Source organism: Hippoglossus stenolepis, chromosome 11, assembly GCF_022539355.2.
Source record: "Hippoglossus stenolepis isolate QCI-W04-F060 chromosome 11, HSTE1.2, whole genome shotgun sequence".
In the NCBI taxonomy this organism is placed as follows: domain Eukaryota; kingdom Metazoa; phylum Chordata; class Actinopteri; order Pleuronectiformes; family Pleuronectidae; genus Hippoglossus; species Hippoglossus stenolepis.
In genome coordinates this window covers 10266159-10286327 of record NC_061493.1, presented here as the reverse complement: position 1 = coordinate 10286327, position 20169 = coordinate 10266159, and the positions used below count along the sequence as shown (strand labels likewise).

Here is a 20169-nt window from a genome sequence, read left to right as displayed (position 1 = left end):
ACACTTTCTCCAGGAGATTCAGGCGACAGAAAAAGCACAAAAATCCACCCTAAAAACAGGAAAACTCTTACTTATACAATAAATTTTGTGGCAGATAATTCCCCCTTTCTTTTCTCTACATGCACCTCTCACACATTACTTTTGTTACTGCTGTACAAAAGTTATATCTCACTCAAACTTCTTCTTATATAACTATGGAACTATTATGTGTGGTTAGATAACGGTAACATACACAGAAACTAACCGGTGCTACAACATATTGGCCGAATGGCTGTAAGGGCCCCTCACTGTCCGTGCCCCACACAGCCCTCTTATATAATGCAAAAGCCACACACAGCTCTGGGCGCTTTAGTCATCCAAACGAAAAAGATTATGTTTGCCGTCGGTGCAGGGCCGGTCGTAAGTGGACAGGGAGGGGGTGGAGGGAGGGATGGAGGAAGGGTCGGGAGTGGAGGGGAGGGGGAGTTGGGGCGGATCCCACAAACTGAGAGAGACTTTAAAAGCCCCCGGCAGAGACAGAGGAGGAGGTTTTTCTGCGGGATGTGACCGAGTTCAGTCCTGAGGCCGGCTGAGTGGGCCGGGGGGGGAGCTGTCCGCTGTGCTGAACATCTGCTGCAGCTGCTGACAGATCATCACCATCATCTTCATCTTCATCCCCCTGTGTTGGCGATTACATGTCCTCACCTGTGACACCGGCTGCTGAGGTAAGTTCTCTAATCTGATCGTCCTCTGTGCTTGTCGTTGGATCAATGTGATAATGAAGCCTCTGTTTGTTTGGAGTGAACCTAGATGACAGCGTGTTTCTAGGAACGTCACGTAACTACACGAACTCAACACTCACAGGTCGTCCTGTTGCGGGATGTAACTTTGTTGTGTAACTTCATAACACATAATGTGATCACTGTTTGTTCTGTACTCCCCGAAGACAAAGGCTCACTGTATTCCTTAATTATACAGGATGAGTTCAGTTAATTATCCCATTAACAAGTCATGCAAAGGAGATGACTGCACATTGACAACAGGGAATAGTAATATATGTATTTCTCTACAGAGGCTGGTGTTTGATTCATGGATGAATTGAATTACGTTTACAAATGTGGTGCAGATGTTCATAATGTAAATGGAGTTCTATTACCACTGCTGTTGTACCTGATGTCTGACTAATGTCTATCAGTGCAATAGTTTAAGATGCAGGTAGTACAATGGAGGTTTAAAAAGGACAGGCATATATAAAATCTGTGGATTCTTTCTTTTTTCTCTCTGAGGAGCAGATAGAGAAAAAGTTGAAAGCACCTGTCTTGAATCTCCGAACTAACTTCACTACTTTCTGTGATTTATAAAGTGATAAAGAAAAAGAAAGAAAAGACACAAAAGAAAAAGTAGAAAGAAAGAAAGTCGGGTATCTCTTCCAGGTGGAGGCGACACATCTGAGTTGTTTACACACCTCTTATCTATCATTTTTATAGCTTATATGAGAGGGATAGAGCTGCTTTAACTGTACATATTTAATTCTCAGTCCGACTATCGTTATTTACTTCATATTTTCACCCTTTCTTTTCAATCAATTCCTTGACGTTTTCAAAGCAGCTGCCATAATCCACAGGTATAAATGGGAGGTATTACAAGTATTGTGTCCACGAGGAAACACCATATGTCACCACATGTGCTCTGTCCTCAGCCTTCACATGCACGGCTGCTCGTTACTTTCGTAAATCTGCATTTTTACTCTGTTTTATAATTTTTTTTATGGAAAACTGTGATTCTGAGACATTTGTCCATATTTTATTTTTCAGTACAGTTTACTTTTTTTTTTCAGTTCACCTTAATCAGTCGTGGTCACCGTGATTTATCCGCTGCTTAGAAACCAAAGCAGGTGTCTCAATGAGGATCGATGAGCCGTGAAATTGATGCAGCTCAATCTTTCACGTTCATAAAAGCTGTATTTGCGTTGCCTCTCCAGCAACCAAACATCCCTGCCCTCAGCTCTGGTGGAGTCTGTTCTTCATCATGACCTTGGGTAACCTTTCAGAGTTTTTAAATGACCCTGGAAACACAAAGCCACTTCCTCAGGTCAACATTTAAAGCCACAGACTCACACGTCTGCTGTTTGCTTGAACAATGACAGTTTGTGATATGTTTGACTCACTCACTTATGAAAGAGGGTGTATGGATGGAACATGTATGATCAGTGGTGGATCTAGGATTTTTCTACATCAAAAAACATTACTGGCATGACAGGGGGACTCACAGGGGCCAATCAGATTTTAGTGCGGTCTGGCCCCACCCCTGGATCCACCCCTGTATATAGGATGGAACATTATTCATGGAGTAATTTTAGTTGTGTAACTAATTAAGCAGCCGTTAGCTTTATATAATGTACGGCTACTAATGTAAAGTCTTAAGCAGCATTAGCAGTTTACACTCTCTGACTTACGCCTGTGTTATCCTGTAAACATCATGTCTACTTCATGGCTCTCTATTGACTTTTAGTCTGTCTTGTTCATTTAGCTTCCTCTCCTCCACCACCATCTGTCCAGCCTGATGAAACCACAGGCCATTTGATAATTGATACTGAGGCAGGCAGTTTCTTTCATTAGGTCTTCAAGTCCCCTATTAAAGCTTCACTTGGCCCTTTAGTCCATTCATCCGGAGAGCAGGGGAGCGATCAACGTGTCTCTGCGAGGAAAGACGGGGCGGTGAGGAGGGAGAGACAAAGCCTCCTGGAATAGAATCTGCTGACTGGGGGAGTGCACCTACCACAGGAAACATCTCTCCACTCCACGGCCCATTAAAGAGGCCACGGAGAGTGTTCCTGTGCAGGAGTGCAGCAACTCTCTGAGGGGTTCCTCCGCATGTTACTCATCCGTCATCAGGGTCTGATTTATTTATCTTGTACTATGCTGTACCTGAGTTCAGGAGAGGGGTGCGTCTGCCTCGTCTCAGTTATTTGCTCATGAGGAAAATTATTCGATCGGAGTGTGTAATAACATTTTTAAATCGACTTGTGCTGACAGGGGCTGTTCCAGAGGCCGTGGAACCCCTGAAAACACCTCACTCTGGGCCCTGAAACAGTAAAAATCTATTATTCTTTTCATGTTCCAAGGACAGTCCAGCTCTGAACCCCCTGAATCAATCAGGTTTCCCTCGATTCGGCACCTCTGCCTGCTGCAAACTCCCTCTCTCATGTTGCCTCATCTTTATTTTTCTCTTTCAGGTCTTCTCATGAATGATTCCCCCAGAACGAAGAGGTTCCTCAGGATGAAGATGTGTAACTAGAACAACTCAGGGCAACACAACCAAACCATTGGAGTGTTTAGAATACAAAAACGTTTTCTGAAGCCAACACAACTCGGATCATTTACAGCCTGTGAGGATCTGTGGAACATCTTCAGCCATTCAGAAGAGATTTATACTTTAATTTGTATTTATGATAAAGTTGAGGTGACGACCACTGTGTTTATACTGTTCACATTAGAATGAATGTGTAAGAATGAGAGAAAACCAGAGAGGGTCACACAAACACCAGCCAGTTTGATCTAATAAAACCTCCCTGAGCATCTCACCAGAGGGCTCATTCATTTACCACTGATTTGCCCTGTGTTGTTTCTGCTGGAACTATTTCTTTGCCCTGGGGCTTGTGGGAGAACACTATTTGCATTTAGTCCCATCTGCTGCCAGATTTCACTATGTGATCCTCCTCCTCGGTTTTTAAACACATGACCCCGCAGAGTCATGCCAGTCCAGACATCTTCTGACTGCAAAACCAAACGTGCACAGTGAACAGTTTCTACCAATCAAAGCGTCCAGAATGAGCGACACTAACTACTGGGTAGTGGACTATGAGCTCTCCTCTCCTGCTCCACCTGGGTTCCCCAGGGGCCCGACAGTGCTGCAGCCGGCCATTGTGGGACACCCAGAGCAGGGAACAGCCCTGTGTTTCGTGGGCCTCCTCGTGCTCCTGCTGCTCTTCCTCGTGGTTCGCTGCGTCCGTATCTTGTTGGACCCCTACAGCAGCATGCCGGCTTCCTCGTGGACAGACCACAAGGAGGGGCTGGACAGAGGACAGTTTGATTATGCATTGGTGTAAAGATGAGGGGGGTGATGGAGAGATGGATGATGGTTCTTTTGAGGGAGTTTTAAATGATGAGGAGAAGTGAAGAGCTTCTGTTTCCAGCTTTTTATCTCCTGAAAAATCAAAGAATCCTGGAAATGAAAGAAACAATATGTTATAGTTACATATCTGTTATTTTGTTAGGGGTCATAGAAGCTGCCAGATGTCCTTTGCAAAACCATAGATTGTATATAACGATGGATGACACGTCCCCACCCCCCCCCACGATTTGAAATATCCTGGATATAAATGCTGCGATCTTGTTCATTCAGAAATGTGTAACAACTACCTGGAATGACAGAAACCATAATTGAGTGTGTATATGTACTTTAATTTAGTCCATGCCCCATCTACTAACATGGAGGAAGCAGAATTTATAACCTATACTGCAGCCAGCCTCCAGGCTTTATATAAACTTTATGATCAAAACCATTAACCAGAAGCTGAGTATTGGGGATATTCAGCAGAACAGAAACACCAGACGTCCTGTGTCCAGTTTCATTTCCATCAAGTAATGTATTACTGGAGACTTATGGTGTGTGTGTGTGTGTGTGTGTATGATGTAACGCTGCAGCTTTCAGAGTGACAAACACTGCAGGAAGACAATGATCAGTATCGCAGCATCATGTTGATCATGTCATTTTGTATTTCTATAATCTTTTTACAAATCCCAGGGCAGAATTATAAATAGAGAGCAGAGCTGCAGCAGGAGAGGCCCTGATTGAATACAAAAATTAATCAAATGAGTTTAGAACAGACGAGGAAGTCATTTGGACAGAACTAATACACTCTGTAAATGGAGATATACGGTGGAGAGTGTGAACTTTACATGTTATATGTAAAATGTTTTTATTTTTGAAAGTATAGCTGAACCAAAAAATGAAGAAGATGTCACATTAGTTTCTCTGAGACTGTAAACCTTCCTCTTGTTTGTTTGACCATGCTGGATATTGTGTAGCATTTGTTCCACCTCTAAGGTGATCCTCAGGTAAAATCATAAAACTTTTGTACCCGCGTACGTCATGTCAGATTCACCGCGTAAAACTTTATAATACAGAACAGTTAATACAGTCAATTTTATTTTGGGCGTTGCTGTTTCATGTCGCCATCCCTTTAAGAAGCGTATGATCCTCAGTGAGGAGGGTCACGGCGCTCGACTGAATACATGTCATAGGAAGTTATGATTATAAAATGCATGTACACCAATTTCCTCCCCCTTGACCCGCTCTTGCCTTTAGGCCCCATCCAGTGCACCAGCCAAATCTGTTCAACAGTGCCTGTAGGACTATGAGAATATGAACTGTTTCATACTGAGAATATGTCTGCTCCTTTGTTTTGTAACATCACTTTTGTGCTTATGAAGCCCTTTAAACATGGCTCTGAGAGGCTCTTTAGAAAGTTAAGTATTGATACTTTGCTGATTGTTTAAAAGTTGTTTGATTCCTCAATGATGACCCCAAAAAACTGTTTTAGTGAGAAGATACTAAACTGTTCCTGGATGTTAATGTTTGCTTGTAACAAAGTAAAATTATATTTTCCTAATGTTTCTTTAAAGTGGCATTTAGCTCTTTTTTTTAATGAAATAAAAGCTTTTGTCTGGAGATGCTTTTACAAAGTCTAATTACTTTACAGATCTGCACACACACACACACACACACACACACACACACACACACACACACACACACACACACACACACACACACACACACACACACACACACACACACACACACACACACACACACACACAGCACAGGATAGTAATTACACACACAAAGTTTAAATTGAGCATGGGGCTGTCCTCCCTTCTGCCCCTTGGATCAATATCAGGAAGATTTAGAGCATATGAAATCAATCAAATAATCAATCGGAGGCTCGTAAAGAGACACAGAGAGTTCATTCACGAGGATCGGCAATCACAGAGTCAGAGCAACCCCCCCCCCCCAACACACAAACACACACACACATGAAATATATCCCCACGCTGAGTAACTTCCAACCTCATCACTAATTACTAACATAAGCTCAAACTTAATGAACAATATTTTTCAAAGATCCACATCAGTCACCATAATGAGGATAGTGAATGCACCATAGAGTTGTGGGATATTTTAATGACATGTCAGAGTCAGAGGAGTTCCATCTTTAATGTTTGAAAAACACTGTTTCAGGTGCAGTTTTAAATTACAACTTGTGCATGACGTGTCATTTGGGTTTAACCCAAAATTGAAATTTTCCATCTTCCTCCTTCCTGGTAGATTCCTCTGTGGTTTCATCCAGTGATCAACTTTCCTAATAGGAGGTAAACCATCTGTTTATATGTGACCTCTTCTGGATACTTAGAGAACTGCATGTACAAGTGCACTGGTCACTGTGGGATCAATTAGTGCTGACTCATTATGTTTTCATATGGGAAGAAAAGTATTTGGACTTTCTCTTTCGAAACTAGGAATTATAGGTTTAAGTTTTAAAGACCCTATAGGGTGATGGCCAGATTTCTCTCTGTCTTTCATTTTACTTTCTTTATTCAAAAGTCATTATACTCGCTAAATATTGGTTCATACACTGACAAGTCTTTGTCCATTCCATCCTCTATTAATATTGTATATTAGCTAGAGTATCATATTACCTAAAGAGGGACGCCAGCACAGGATAAGGACGGCCTGAAATGTATATTAGTGAGGAAATGAATGAAGTTCAGTTATCTGTGGACACAAAACCCGGAAACAAACTTCACTAACAAGCCTCCACAGTTTCCAGTTTCAGTAAAACCTCAGCCTCATTGTGCAGCAACTAACACGATTGTGCTTCAGTGGCTTCCAACAATTACACGTCCTTGATAAACCAACAAAGGCCCTCAGTTTCCATCGCCCACACACACACACACACACACACACGCACACAGAAATGCAAATAAGGCTGGATCACAAAAAACATGAGCTCCGGCCTGACATGCATGACAGCCAATGTTCTGTGTTACCATATGTATGTGAAACAGGAAAATACTTTATAATGAATTTATATTGCATAAATCTAACACAGAAATATATCGATTTTACTTTTGTAATAATATTTGGAGGAATAAGTGTGTTACTGTAAGAGCAAGTGTTGCAGGCTCAGTTGTTATGTAGGTTATATTTCATGTTTGGTCTTATTGGCGTATGGCGTCTATGTAACTAGGCAGGTGTGTATAGAATCCAAATACCTCCATGAATGTGCACAAACTAATTTCCAGGAGTCAAAGAACAATGCCCTCTCTCTCTCTCTCTCTCTCTCTCTCTCTCTCTCTCTCTCTCTCTCTCTCTCTCTCTCTCTCTCTCACACACACACACCCACAAACCCACAAATGGCCCACACCAAGGCACATGCAAATCATATTTGCATAGTCGCTCTGCAGACCACCAGTACACAAAGCCCTTTAAAGAACACCAATCCCACATTCAACATATAAATGAGTCAATAATACACCTACACTTGAGTCCTGAGTCTCCTGACTGATGTGCATGACGGAGAAAAAGAGTCGCTCATCTGCATAACAGTGGTGATGCTATCAGCAGACAGCCTGCCTATCTCCCTCCATGACAATACTATCAGCTGAGAGTGGTGGCTGAAGAGGAGGATGGCCCGAAGAGGATCAGTGTGCCCGTCTGGGGTTTGTGTTGGCATGAATGTAGGTGCAAGTGTGTCTCTCTGATGGTGTGGTGTGTTTGTGACATTAGAGTTTGTGTCAAAGCAGTCAGACACAGAGCATGATATTTGTCCAGGGCCTGGTTTTGTGAGTTCAATAGCAGGCTGTGCACACACTCCCTTCAAACTAGGACGTCCTGGAGGTGTCCTGGACTATATGCATATGTTCTTAGCGTGTGCAGGAGACGTTTCCACTGCAGTATAACCGACAATAGAGTTTGAGGAAATGTAATGAGATACTCTGATGATAAAGGTGTGTCAAATATTCCGTGTTTACTGCCAGAATGGCACTCAGTAAAGGTTCATAAACTCAGTGTTAGTTGCCCATCTCCATTAAGTTTGACGACCTTATAACTCACAATAATCCACCACGTGCTGCTCAAACCAGACCTGGTGAGGCTGCAGAGTTTGAATGGATATAAATCAAGGCTTCTATTTGAATATGATTATGGAGAAGTTAGTCCTGACTGGATAGTAAAGGCCTTTGTAACTGCTTTCAAACACAACTCTCTATATTCATGGCATCTCTGCTGCTGCCCCTACACTTTACCTCGACTTGAAAATCCTACTCTTTTGATCTTGCTTTTAATTCAGCCTGATTCTGTGTATGATTCGGTTAATGTCTCACATCAACTGTAGCTCTGTAACTGGAGACGCCCTTAGTTTTTCATTGGCCACTCAACCATCAAGCTGTATCATTCTGCCCGAGACAGACAAACACCGGAAGTTGACAAAATAAAGGTTGATAAAGTAGTCAGCTGTTGTATGACTGTGGATTGGCTGTGCAGAAATGTGCAGACGAAACGTTGACTGATGTAAATCAACGTGTTTCTACGTGTAGGAATAATAATTTATATCAAAGTTTTATTTGCATTTCGTTTTCGTCATTTTCCTGCCCAAATATACAAAGTCTATTATTTTGAGTAACCGCAGCTTCCTGTCATCACGTCTAACTTGATGAATGCCTGCACGACTTTTTGCGTGGAGTCGTTGTCAGGACGCAGCGGGACTGACGCTCATCCACAGCAAAACAAGACTGAAATCCACCGAATAAAGAGGATTTTATTTGTGTGAGTCAGGGACTGATCAGTTGGGTTGTTCCTCTGAACACAGGTGGGTTCATGCTCTGTGGCTCTTTTCTTCAAATAGTTTACCTTCAACTGGAATTTACTTTCTACTTTGTAGCTGCTCTACACTATTTGTTTTCATTGTGGTCAAAATACAAAACCCAAAGACTTTTATGTTTTGGTTCTCTCCATTTGAGTTCACGTTTTTATTGTGGTGTTTATAATGAAGTTGAAAGTTATTTTAGGGACTCTCTTTTCACTTCTTTTTAAACTACATGCATGGTTGTTTTATGGCTTTATTTACATTATGTAGCAGAGAGATGATCAATTAAATGTATTGTTAACATAGGGCTGGGTGATAAAACAATATCTACACGTATCGCAATATAATCTTTATCAATAGCAATGTAACAAAAGTACAATATATATCAATAAAATGCACAGTGAGCAGGTAGCACATAATTAATTGACCTCAGATTTGCTAAATGTTTTGCTGTTTAAAACCTCGACCAAAAGTAAGAGAAATGAGATTATCATGATAAATATCGATATAATTGATGTGATGTCTTTATTATCTTGATATAATTTGGCCCAGCTTTATGTTAATAGCTTTGCTGCAACTTAGAACTGATAGCATTAATATTCTTATTTTGTATTTTTGTAGTTGAGGCAGAGACAGGTTGCTGTGGCAGGTTTTAAACTATGCTGTCCTTCTTAATCTGAATTCCATCAAATCCAAGTACCTCCTCCAGACTGCGGATGAATCATATCTGATTGGTCTGAGGCTCAGCTATGTGGACATATCTGTTTTAAACATCATCTTCAACGTGCCTGAATTTTCTTCCTCGCCTCTTCTCCTCCACATCCACCCACAGCAGAATGGACCTGCTGCCCGACCTGTGGAGGCAGGAATACTGGCTCCCTCCAGGTGTGACCTGGGAGGACATGGAACAGCTGGCGGACTGTGACCGACCCCGACCCCTGGACATTCTCTTAGGTCTGCCACTGGCGCTGGGCTTTGTCACCCTGCGCTACCCATTTGAGAGGTAGTAATCACACCTGATGTCTGTTCTGTGCAGATCTGGGTGATGTGCTGGGGATATTGTTGGTGTTTTGCAGGAACGGCCACGTACAAACACGACTATCTGAGCTTTTTAATCACACGTGAAAAAGGGCAATATTATTCAAATTTGCTCCAAAATTTCATGCAGCATTTTCTTGATGGCAACCAATCATCCAGTATCTGTACTGTGGATGTTGTGTTTGTAAGAGGATCTGATCTGCGGGGCAGTGAACAGGTGGCAGGGCAGGCATTGTTATCTTCAGGAAAAGAAATCCTTTGGGGACTAAACGGAGAGAGAGCCCGGCAGAAAGAAAGAAAGAGAGGGAGGAGAGTGCTGATACGACTATTTTCCACAGATACTTTCAATTATAGCTGTAGAACAAGTCCTGCTTGTATGGAAGAGTTTATTCTTTTTTATCAAGTCTGAATTTTAGAATTTAGTCCAAAGTAAAAGATTAAGTCCAAAGCAGTGGGCTTTAGAGCATAACAAGCCTATCTCTCTCTACACACACACACACACACACACACACACACACACACACACACACACACACACACACACACACACACACACACACACACACACACACAAACACACACACACCAGTGAAGAGTCGAATTGTTTGTTAAATCTATTTAAACTATTGTGACGTTCTTACTTTAAACTGCTTTATTCTGGTGTTTTCTATGACCTCATGTTTCTGTCCTGTGAAAACTTGTTTTTGTTTTGTTTCGTCTTGTTTCCATAATATTGAGTTTAAAAAAAAAAGTTTTACCCAACATAAGAATTCTGAGGGTTTCGCAGCCCAGTATGTCAGAAATTTTAAGATATATATTTTATATCACGGGACAATAATGTATCTACATGTGACATATCTTAACTTTTACATTATATACTATAGTAATATAAGTTGCAAATATGCTGTTTGTATTATATTTACATTACTTTCTCATTATGCTAATTGCACACCAGGACTCAAACACACTAAATCAACACACACTGGATAAGCTCAAATGTTTACCTGTGGCTTCAAACTGTTTATACAATAAGTCTCTGGCCCCGTGACTGTCCCACTGCTTGTGTTATGTCCTCATCTGTGTGAGCTCTTCTTTGTTCTCCTCGCCCCAAGGTTTGTTGCCCCACCAATGGGCAGATGTTTGGGGGTGAAGAATAGATTACAGGTGACCGCGGCCCCTTCCCCGAGGCTGGAGTCGTTTTACACCCAGAGGAGCAGAGAGCCGACGCAGGTTGGTCTGAAAGGACTCACACACTCACTCAAACATGCTCAGGTTCTTTTGGGGGATGTTTTTCAGCAACCGAGGAAAGTAACTTTTTGACAGTTATCGTAGTAGTTTCTGTGCCGGAGAAGATCCTCTGTCAAAGACCTATGATAAGATTACAAAATGTGTTGTGCTGCTGAAAGATGAAATCGGTGGTTCCCATTCATTTTGTTATATGACCCCTCACAACAAGGAAGCCCCTAGTTGTGGCCCCCTGTCTCATATCAGATGTCTGTGATTACTTGGCAGTTCCACCAAAGAGACATTTCACTCGGTAAATTGTAGAACTATTTGAGGAGGACTCACTAATAACAAGGAATAGTTCTAAAGTAGCTCCACAGCATCACCAAAGGCCAAAAGAGCAGCCGTGTTTAGAAAGAGCACTGCACTAGTTATAAAAATGTTTGTTTAAAAAAAAAAAGTCTAACAAAGGAATACAAATTTATATGAAATAATCTTGTTTTTCTTCTCTCCTCCACCATTAATCATCTCTCAAAACCCTAGAATTATCTTGTGACCATTTTGAGGGTCTGCCCCGACCAGCGACAACTGTAAAATGCTTGCTTACACTCTCATGCATCATGTGACATAGTTGTGGATGGTGAAGTTGAGAGGATTTTGATTTTGATGAAAGAATCTCTCTCTCTCCCTGCGTTGTTGTTGTTTCAGAGTGAAATCGTTGGTTTGATGAAGCTCTGCGGCAAAACCCAGAGACAGATTGAGACCTGGTTCCACCGACGCAGGAACCAAGACCGGCCGAGTCAAACCAAGAAGTTTGGCGAAGCTGCGTAAGTGACGTCTCTCCACAGCCCATTGGGTTCTTTAGTTCACAGATCAGTTCCCTCAAGAACACCTGCTGCAAAACCCAGACAAAAAAAGTAGATCCTCGAGAACCCAGTGAAGTTTGAAAGAAGATTAGACTCTGAAGTGTTATTCATTCCAGTGTTGAGAGTTTCTGATCTCATGTGTTATTTTGCAGCTGGAGATTCTTCTTCTACTTCATTTCCTTCACGGCTGCATTCACCAGCTTGATTCATGTGAGTTTAAAGAAATTGTGTTACAGCAATACCATAGAACCACAACACTTTTATTTCTGCTAAAAATGCATTAATTGTAAGTGAATTAAAGCTGATAAGTATAATTCAAACATTAACGTTATAGCCGTCCTTCACTCTGGTAAAGGTTTCTGTTTGAATTGTCTTTTCTCAACAGAAACCCTGGTTGTGGGACCTCAGGGAATGTTGGAGACAGTATCCATTACAGGTGAATATATTACTTACCTTGTGTCACAGAGTTTGTTCTGTTAGAATAGTTTTTCCGAATGTTATTTATTTCTCACCAGGTAAGTGAGCAGGTCTGAATTTATACATGTTCAGGTCCAACAATGAGGAAAGCCTTGTGTTAAATATGTGGAAGTTGTTAACTGTGTTCTCTACATACAGTATATATATAATCTTTGTCTGAGTGAAATCCGACTTTGAAGGAAACAGATCAAGTTGGTTGTTAAGAGGAAATTAAACCGCATCAGTTTCCTCATTCACATCACAGAGAGCAAGGATTCCCCTGTTTTACACTAGTTTAATTATCTTCTATGTAATAGATCTAATGAGGCAATGATAGAGGCCCATGATCAGGAATGTCATGATAAAGAAGGAATGAGTTAGATTAGACTATTACCACAGCTCCAGGTTGTTACAAATATTATTGTATTATTATTATTGTAGCTATGTAAATAAAACTTTATCTTAGTGCTGCAACTAATAATTACTTTTATTATGAATTATCTGCTAAGTATGTTCTCAAACAATAAATTGCCTGGTGTATTCAAATATCAGAAAAAAAGATAACTTCTCCCCAAAGTTTGTAAACATTTAGAGGGTTTAATGGTGTTTTTTTTAATTTATTTTAGCAGCCCTGTTGCAAGTTATTTAGTCCAGATGGGATTTGAACTCTAAAAGCTGTTTTAGGAGGCCAGTGCCTTGTCCGTTAGGCCACTGGGACACCTGCAGCATTAATTAAGCTCTGACAGATACCACACACTGGTATCATAGATGCCTCTCACAAACTGCATATAAAAATGGATGTCATGACTACTCCCCAAAAGTGAAGCCAAAGTGTCTTGATCGCCACCTGGTGGCTCGCTGCATTATAGGTCATAAATCTTACCTCCTCCACCTGTGTGACTTTGAAATATGCGTCCTCCACAGCCCATGGAGAGAGCTCATTACTGGTACTACATGATGGAGCTGGGGTTTTACGGCTCTCTGCTGCTCCGGATCTCTGTTGACGTCAAGAGGAAGGTGAGGACCTCTTTGGTATTTTGTCAATTATTGACTAGTGGTTAAAGAGAAATTCAAATGACTGTTGACATATCAAGGTTGTTTTGGTATTAACATCCGTCTCAGTGATCTGATCACAAGTGGGCAGCTCTGGGTAAAAGTGTAAACCCAATTCCAGCCGACAATGGGCGGGAGGCGGGTGGATCTCAGACCTACAGTCAATTTAGAGTCTCTAATTAACTAACACCAGCCAGCATGTCTGTGGACTGTGGGAGGGAGCTGGAGTAACCACTGCACCACAGTGCCACCACACACTTTCTTTTAGTGTGAGTGCAAATGCATCCTGGGCCATATGAAGGATCTACTACTCCGCTGACCTCCTCTGACCTGCTACACTTTCACAATGAACCAGAACTACTTTTACACTTCATCACGTTTCTCACATGTTGTTTTATTTGCAGCCACAATATCAACACTGACCGCCACATATTGTTTTTCCCCCCAAATGATTGGTTCACTCAGCCCCTCCTGGCTCGTGAACAGAAACAACCTTTGTGTTTATTTGTATACCAGAGATTTGATCATGGTCACTGGAGTCAAATTCTGATGCCAGGTATGAACTGACAGACCTATGAGCTGTCCACTTATGATGGGATGTCTGAGGACGGATGTTGACACCACGTGTGACAGAGCCTTCGTGTTGTTGAGTGTTTCTACGTTTGTTTTGCCAGGATTTTAAAGAACAGGTGATGCACCATTTGGCCACCATCTTCCTGCTCACCTTCTCCTACTGTGCCAACTACATCCGCATCGGCACGTTGGTCATCGCGCTTCACGACCTCTCTGACATCCTGCTGGAGGTAACTCACCCCCCACCCCCCAATGTAAACTGTGGCTGGATCCAAAAAGGGAGTCCTGTGAGACTCTAGAGCCGCAGCTCAACAGACACAGGGGACATCACAAATATAATTAGCCTCTTCAGAGCAAGTCACCATGGATTCATCCCCTGGTTGGCCACCTTTCTGCCTCCGTGCAGCCTCACCACAGAGAGAGGAGCTGACTGTCTGCACTCAGAGGTTCACGCTGCGCTCCGGGCTCTTCTTAGAAACTTAGTATCGAGCCTGAGATCTGTGTCGTCGCTTGCAGGGAAGTGGACTTACTTTAGCAGGCAGGTCCTGTGACTGAGTCCTGATCTGTACAAGCTCTTCAGGGGACCTTTGTTTACCTGCAAAAAACTAAAAACAGTACAAATATTGGTTATATTTGAACTACACTGTACATGTGGAAGGAATCAACACAGAGACTAAATGTACTTAGCCTTGTTCTACATTAAGTATAACCACAAATGCTACCCCCCCCCCCTTATTAATGTAAATATTTTCCTGTTTATCCATTATCTGAATCCCCTGTCATCACTAATGTGAACCTCACACGGTTTGCATTGTTTATTCTATGAAGTCTATTATCTATATCTTTGCAGTCCGCCAAGATGTTCAACTACGGCACAGGCTGGAGGAGAACGTGTGACGCTCTGTTTGTTGTGTTTGCTGTGGTCTTCCTTGTGACTCGACTGGTGATTTTCCCCAGCAAGTAAGTTATTCTCTCCTGAGGTGTTTTTTTTTTTTTCATTTTAGGAGGCCCATACAACTTTCTTAATGCAGCATGGAGGACTTTTAGACCCCGTTCAGACCTGGTACTAACATCCATCCTGAGTAATCCCATCACATGTGGTCAGCTCCTGAATGCGTCCTGAGATCTGAACTCTCAGACCACATTCAGAGGTGCTGTGGGACACATGTGGCCACATTCTATTTGCTGTGTGAAGGCAAATGGGTCCCGGGCCACATATGAAGGATCCTATCACAAGTGGGAGACACATTCAGGACAGATGTTAATACCAGGTGTGAACAGGGTCTTTTACATTACTGACTATAATCATGAACCCTTTTTCCAGTTGACTGTAATTATTTGACCGCTCACAGACTCATCCACACCACCCTGGTGCTGTCCATGGAGACCTTCCAGCCCTTTGTCGGCTACTACTTTTTCAACATCCTGCTGATGGTGCTGCAGGTTCTCCACATCTTCTGGGCTGGATTAATCCTACGCATGGTCTACAAGTTCCTGAAAGGCAAGGTGAGAATCAGAGAAGCCATTTCTAATTTAGATCGAACTTTCAGTTTTTACACTGGATCCTCAGCTTTGTTGTACACATTAAACCTTGTATCTGCTCGTGCCCTCAGATGGACAAAGATGAGCGCAGTGACGACGAGAGCGAGGTTGAAGAAGAAGAAGAAGAGGAGGAGGATAAGGGAGGAGAGGACACCGCTGATCAAGGGGGAGATTATTGCTGGGAGAGAAGTAAAGGTGCCCTGAACTCGAAGCTGTCTATGCTGACCAACAGCTGTGTCCTGAATAACTTGACCAACCACAGAGCATCGGCAGTCGACAGGATGCGCAAAGCTCAGTAGAGACTTGACCTTTTTTACTTTTCTCTCCATCTCAAGGTTAAAACGACCTTGTGGTTTATAAATCGAACGACATAACATGAGTATGAGTCATCACACTGGACAGCACAAGTCTGACTCGCTGATGGGGCCGTGTTTCACTTTTAATTAAGAGTGTCATTAGATGAGGACGTAGGTGAGAGTTTAACTGTTCCTCTTTGTAAAAGTGCTGACAAAGCAGAGGACGGGTTTGATTCAGCAGCGACTGGGTGATGGGCCCCGGCTGTTTCTGCTGCACCTCTGCTGATAGGACTCAAGATCCCACTGGGGCTGCGGCTGCTGCTGCTGCTGGGACGACTCAAGTCAGAGTTCAGTGGTAGTAACACTGACAACATGATCCTTTTAAAGTAGCTATTCAGTGCCGACTGATGATGCTCATTGTAACTGACACTGCAGAATTTTTTACAGGATTTTTCATTCAGCAAAGTTCACAAAACAAACCAAAAAGTGAAATAGTAACTAACAGCTTAGACAGAAGATTTTATGTAAAGTTTTAAAATATCTAAAAATCGACATTTATAGTAGACGTTTAAGTGCTTAAAATTCTTTGTCTGTTTCTGGTTGTCGTTTTAAAACAATAAAATCGTTTTAATATGTGGTTCAGTGTAGTTTTCTGCTTTAGTCCCCATGTTTCGGGTTTGGGACCATTCACAGCTAGAAACTAAAGGTTTACCCTTCTCTAATTACAACATTTCAAGCAAGATCTCTTTATAAAGAATAATGTTTATATGAATCTCAACATTCCTCATGATGGAAATGGAAATAAATGTGCCTCCAGCATGTGTAGTCAGTGAAACTCCTGTATCACAGCGCCATCTGGTGGCTGTTACATCCATAGGCAGGGTGCTTTTTTTCTAACTCGTTTGGTTTACCCAACATAATATAATTTTAGAGTTGATGAGACAGAGGTGAACTCACAAGGACAGTTACATTTCTATTATAGATTTGATTAAAATTTAGGAAAAATTATTAAATTACGGGTTTTTTCCAATTCAAACACGTGACCAGTTTACACGAGGAGACTCGCCATGAGAAAAGTGAGTTGTAACCTCATAAATTGTTATTTTTAATCATCATACTCTTTGCTCATACTTTTTTTTAAAGTGCTTTACTTCGGTTAACAAGTTGTGTATACACATAAATTGTACATAGTGTTATTGTGGCCATTTCAAACCACACGTTTTAATTGTGTAATGTTTTGAATGGTTTACTTTGTAGTATTTTGGGATTAACAACCGTTTTAAGTGTCACGTTAAATACGGATCGTGTTAAACTTCATCTGAACAGGAGCTGTTCAGACTGTGTGACGTCAGTCTTTGTTTACATGTAAACATAAATACCTTATTTTGATAATCGCTAACTTGTAATGTTTCTCTTTAAATTAAACTCAGATTGTGTTTACATTGTAGCTTTATAACACTTGTTGTGTGTCGTCGCTGCCACAAGGGAGCGCTACTACACTGGCGATCCACGTGATTGCCGGCAAAACCCATTTGTCAATACTGTCACGTATTGTGTTTAAGTGTCCTCGTGAAATCGTGTGTACAGACAACACACCTACATCACACATGTCACACATCTGGAAAACTCTGATGTTCGCGCGGGATCTTCTGTCTAAACCATGGACTGGATATAAAAGACTAAACCTTCGCTGTCCACCGTGAGACCGGATCTAGGATGACAGTGGATTTCAATCGTGATAATAAACCAAAAAGAAAAGGAACGATGGTAAATGAACAGTGCGGCTCGTCCCTGGGTGGACTCGAACCACCAACCTTTCGGTTAACAGCCGAACGCGCTAACCGATTGCGCCACAGAGACAATCGCGAGGTCATCGGAAAGGCAAAGTAACTATAAATGTTTCAAGAATGAGTCAAGATGTGATGTGGTGATTAACGCCATCGAATGTAATCCCGTGTAGTGATTGGTCTACCTTCAATCTCAAGTATGATAATGAGCGCCACGATTGACTGAAGAGGTTTGAACCAGCAGGCTGTTGTCCCACAGGGTGAGTCCATCCTCCAGCTGATTGCCAGCAGAGATGAAACACTTACCTCCAAACAAAACAGTCACTGTTGTGAACTGGTGATTGTGTCAGGTATAGTTTTTTTTTCTTTTAATGTGTTTCATATCATATATCATTTTATCAATACTTTCTCATTTAATACATTCTATTTTTCTACTTTTTTTGAATAACAGACTCACAATGTTTGGGGGATTTACACAACAGATATTATATTTTACTGGAGGATGAGACACAACATTTATTTAAAAGGCTATATAAGATAGTTAGATAAATCTGATCTAAAGAGAAAACTGGTCTTTACTCTTTATACTGGCAGTGAGCCAGTTAATGTATAAAGAAGTGATGTAGTTACTCTGGGATTTGTGCTCTTAGAGCATATTATTCGATTATAACATGTTACGTTTTCCTACAGATAAAACTACAGATAAGTGTCACAGCAGCCATTTGTATTTTCCCACATCTGTTTAACTCTATGACAGTATTACACACTGAAGGTCAAATGAGACAGAGCTCCTGCATTCTCCTGCATTCTATTTTTCGGAGAACCATCCTGTCCGCGCAAGGTGCAGCGTCTCGGCCGTTAACTGAAAGGTTGGTGGTTCGAGTCCACCCAGGGACGATACTCGTTTTATTATTGTTCTTTTTACATGATTACTTGTTTACTTATTATTTGAACACATTGGTTCTTCAGTGCCAGGAGATCTACAGCATGTCTCCATTTCTATGCAGATGTATCAGTGGAGCAGACAAAAAACAAACAAATCACATCATCAGGTTCCAGTGAACATTTTATAACTTATAAAACAATTGTTTATGTTGTTTGATGTAGGAAAATGCACAGTAATATCAGTTAAAAGTCACTTATAGTTGCAATAATATCTATTTAATAATTTTTGGCTGTATACAAATGTGATCAACTTACCCACGGGTGTATAACGTTTGAACCCTTATTAGCTTATTTGAATTATGCATAATTTTGTTGTTATTTGTCATTTAAAAATCCCTGCTGATAACAGTGAAATGTGGCAGTTAGTTCTAAGTATGAGGAAGTGACTTACTATCAGTACAGGATCTGGATCAGCAGCATGTTGCAGGAGCTCTGTCTCATTTGACCTTCAGTGTGTAATACTGTCATAGAGTTAAACAGATGTGGGAAAAGACAAATGGCTGCTGTGACACTTATCTGTAGTTTTATCTGTAGGAAAACATAACATGTTATAATCGAATAATATGCTCTAAGAGTACAAATCCCAGAGTAACTACATCACTTCTTTATACATTAACTGGCTCACTGCCATTATAAAGAGTAAAGACCAGTTTTCTCTTTAGATCAGATTTATCTAACTATCTTATATAGCCTTTTAAATAAATGTTGTGTCTCATCCTCCAGTAAAATATAATATCTGTTGTGTAAATCCCCCAAACATTGTGAGTCTGTTATTCAAAAAAAGTAGAAAAGTAGAATGTATTAAATGAGAAAGTATTGATAAAATGATATATGATATAAAACACATTAAAAGAAAAAAAAACTATACCTGACACAATCACCAGTTCACAACAGTGACTGTTTTGTTTGGAGGTAAGTGTTTCATCTCTGCTGGCAATCAGCTGGAGGATGGACTCACCCTGTGGGACAACAGCCTGCTGGCCTGAGGCAGCTGGCTCAAAAGTACAACTGCGACAAGATGGTCTGCACAAAGGTGTCACACTGTTTTATTCGTGAGACAAACTCATTCTCAGAGAGGAAGATGTAACTGCAAGCTTGTTTCCGTGGCAACAAAATATTTCAAATACAAAATCTCCTACTACCAATGAGAGGGAGATTTTCATTCTTTTTATTTTCTCTTTTCATTTTATTTGTATGTTATTAACAGACTAAAACAAGTGAAGCTCATCAAGGAGATGTATATCTTGCTTTAATGTTGACTGTAGACTATATATATAGATGGACAACATGACTGCTCCCCAAGAGTGAAGCTTAAGTGTCTCGATTGCTGCAGTATAGGCCTTAAACTCTGCCTCCTCCATGTTAGTAGATGAGATATGGATCAGACTATAAGTCAAATAAATCTTTCTCAAAGATGGTTTCAGTCATTTGAGGTAGTTCTTATCACACACCGGTGCTCATGTTTCCGGTAAGTTTGG

General features: G+C 41.2%; 2 protein-coding genes and 1 non-coding gene across 4 annotated transcripts; 2 read left to right on the top strand and 1 right to left on the bottom strand.

Moving 5' to 3' along the window:
- Positions 1 to 514: 514 nt before the first annotated feature.
- LOC118117949 (cortexin-1) lies at positions 515 to 5712 on the top strand. Its single transcript, XM_035170644.2, has 2 exons — positions 515 to 704; positions 3215 to 5712. The coding sequence occupies exon 2, from the start codon at positions 3809 to 3811 to the stop codon at positions 4085 to 4087; it is 279 nt and encodes a 92-aa protein (XP_035026535.1). The 5' UTR covers positions 515 to 704; positions 3215 to 3808; the 3' UTR covers positions 4088 to 5712.
- A 3062-nt stretch (positions 5713 to 8774) lies between these two features.
- LOC118117216 (ceramide synthase 2) lies at positions 8775 to 17353 on the top strand. Of its 2 annotated transcripts, none has more exons than XM_035169275.2 (11): positions 8775 to 8914; positions 9744 to 9914; positions 11062 to 11179; positions 11882 to 12000; positions 12192 to 12249; positions 12425 to 12475; positions 13420 to 13512; positions 14223 to 14351; positions 14972 to 15081; positions 15474 to 15627; positions 15735 to 17353. In XM_035169275.2, the coding sequence occupies exons 2-11, from the start codon at positions 9748 to 9750 to the stop codon at positions 15960 to 15962; spliced, it is 1227 nt and encodes a 408-aa protein (XP_035025166.2). In that variant the 5' UTR covers positions 8775 to 8914; positions 9744 to 9747; the 3' UTR covers positions 15963 to 17353. The 2 variants fall into 2 exon arrangements, with proteins under 2 accessions (XP_035025166.2, XP_035025167.2); XM_035169276.2 differs by having other exon boundaries at positions 8784 to 8914; positions 9747 to 9914.
- A 392-nt stretch (positions 17354 to 17745) lies between these two features.
- Positions 17746 to 17819, bottom strand: trnan-guu. Its single transcript has one exon. It is a non-coding gene; the product is annotated as a tRNA-Asn (tRNA).
- Positions 17820 to 20169: the final 2350 nt, after the last annotated feature.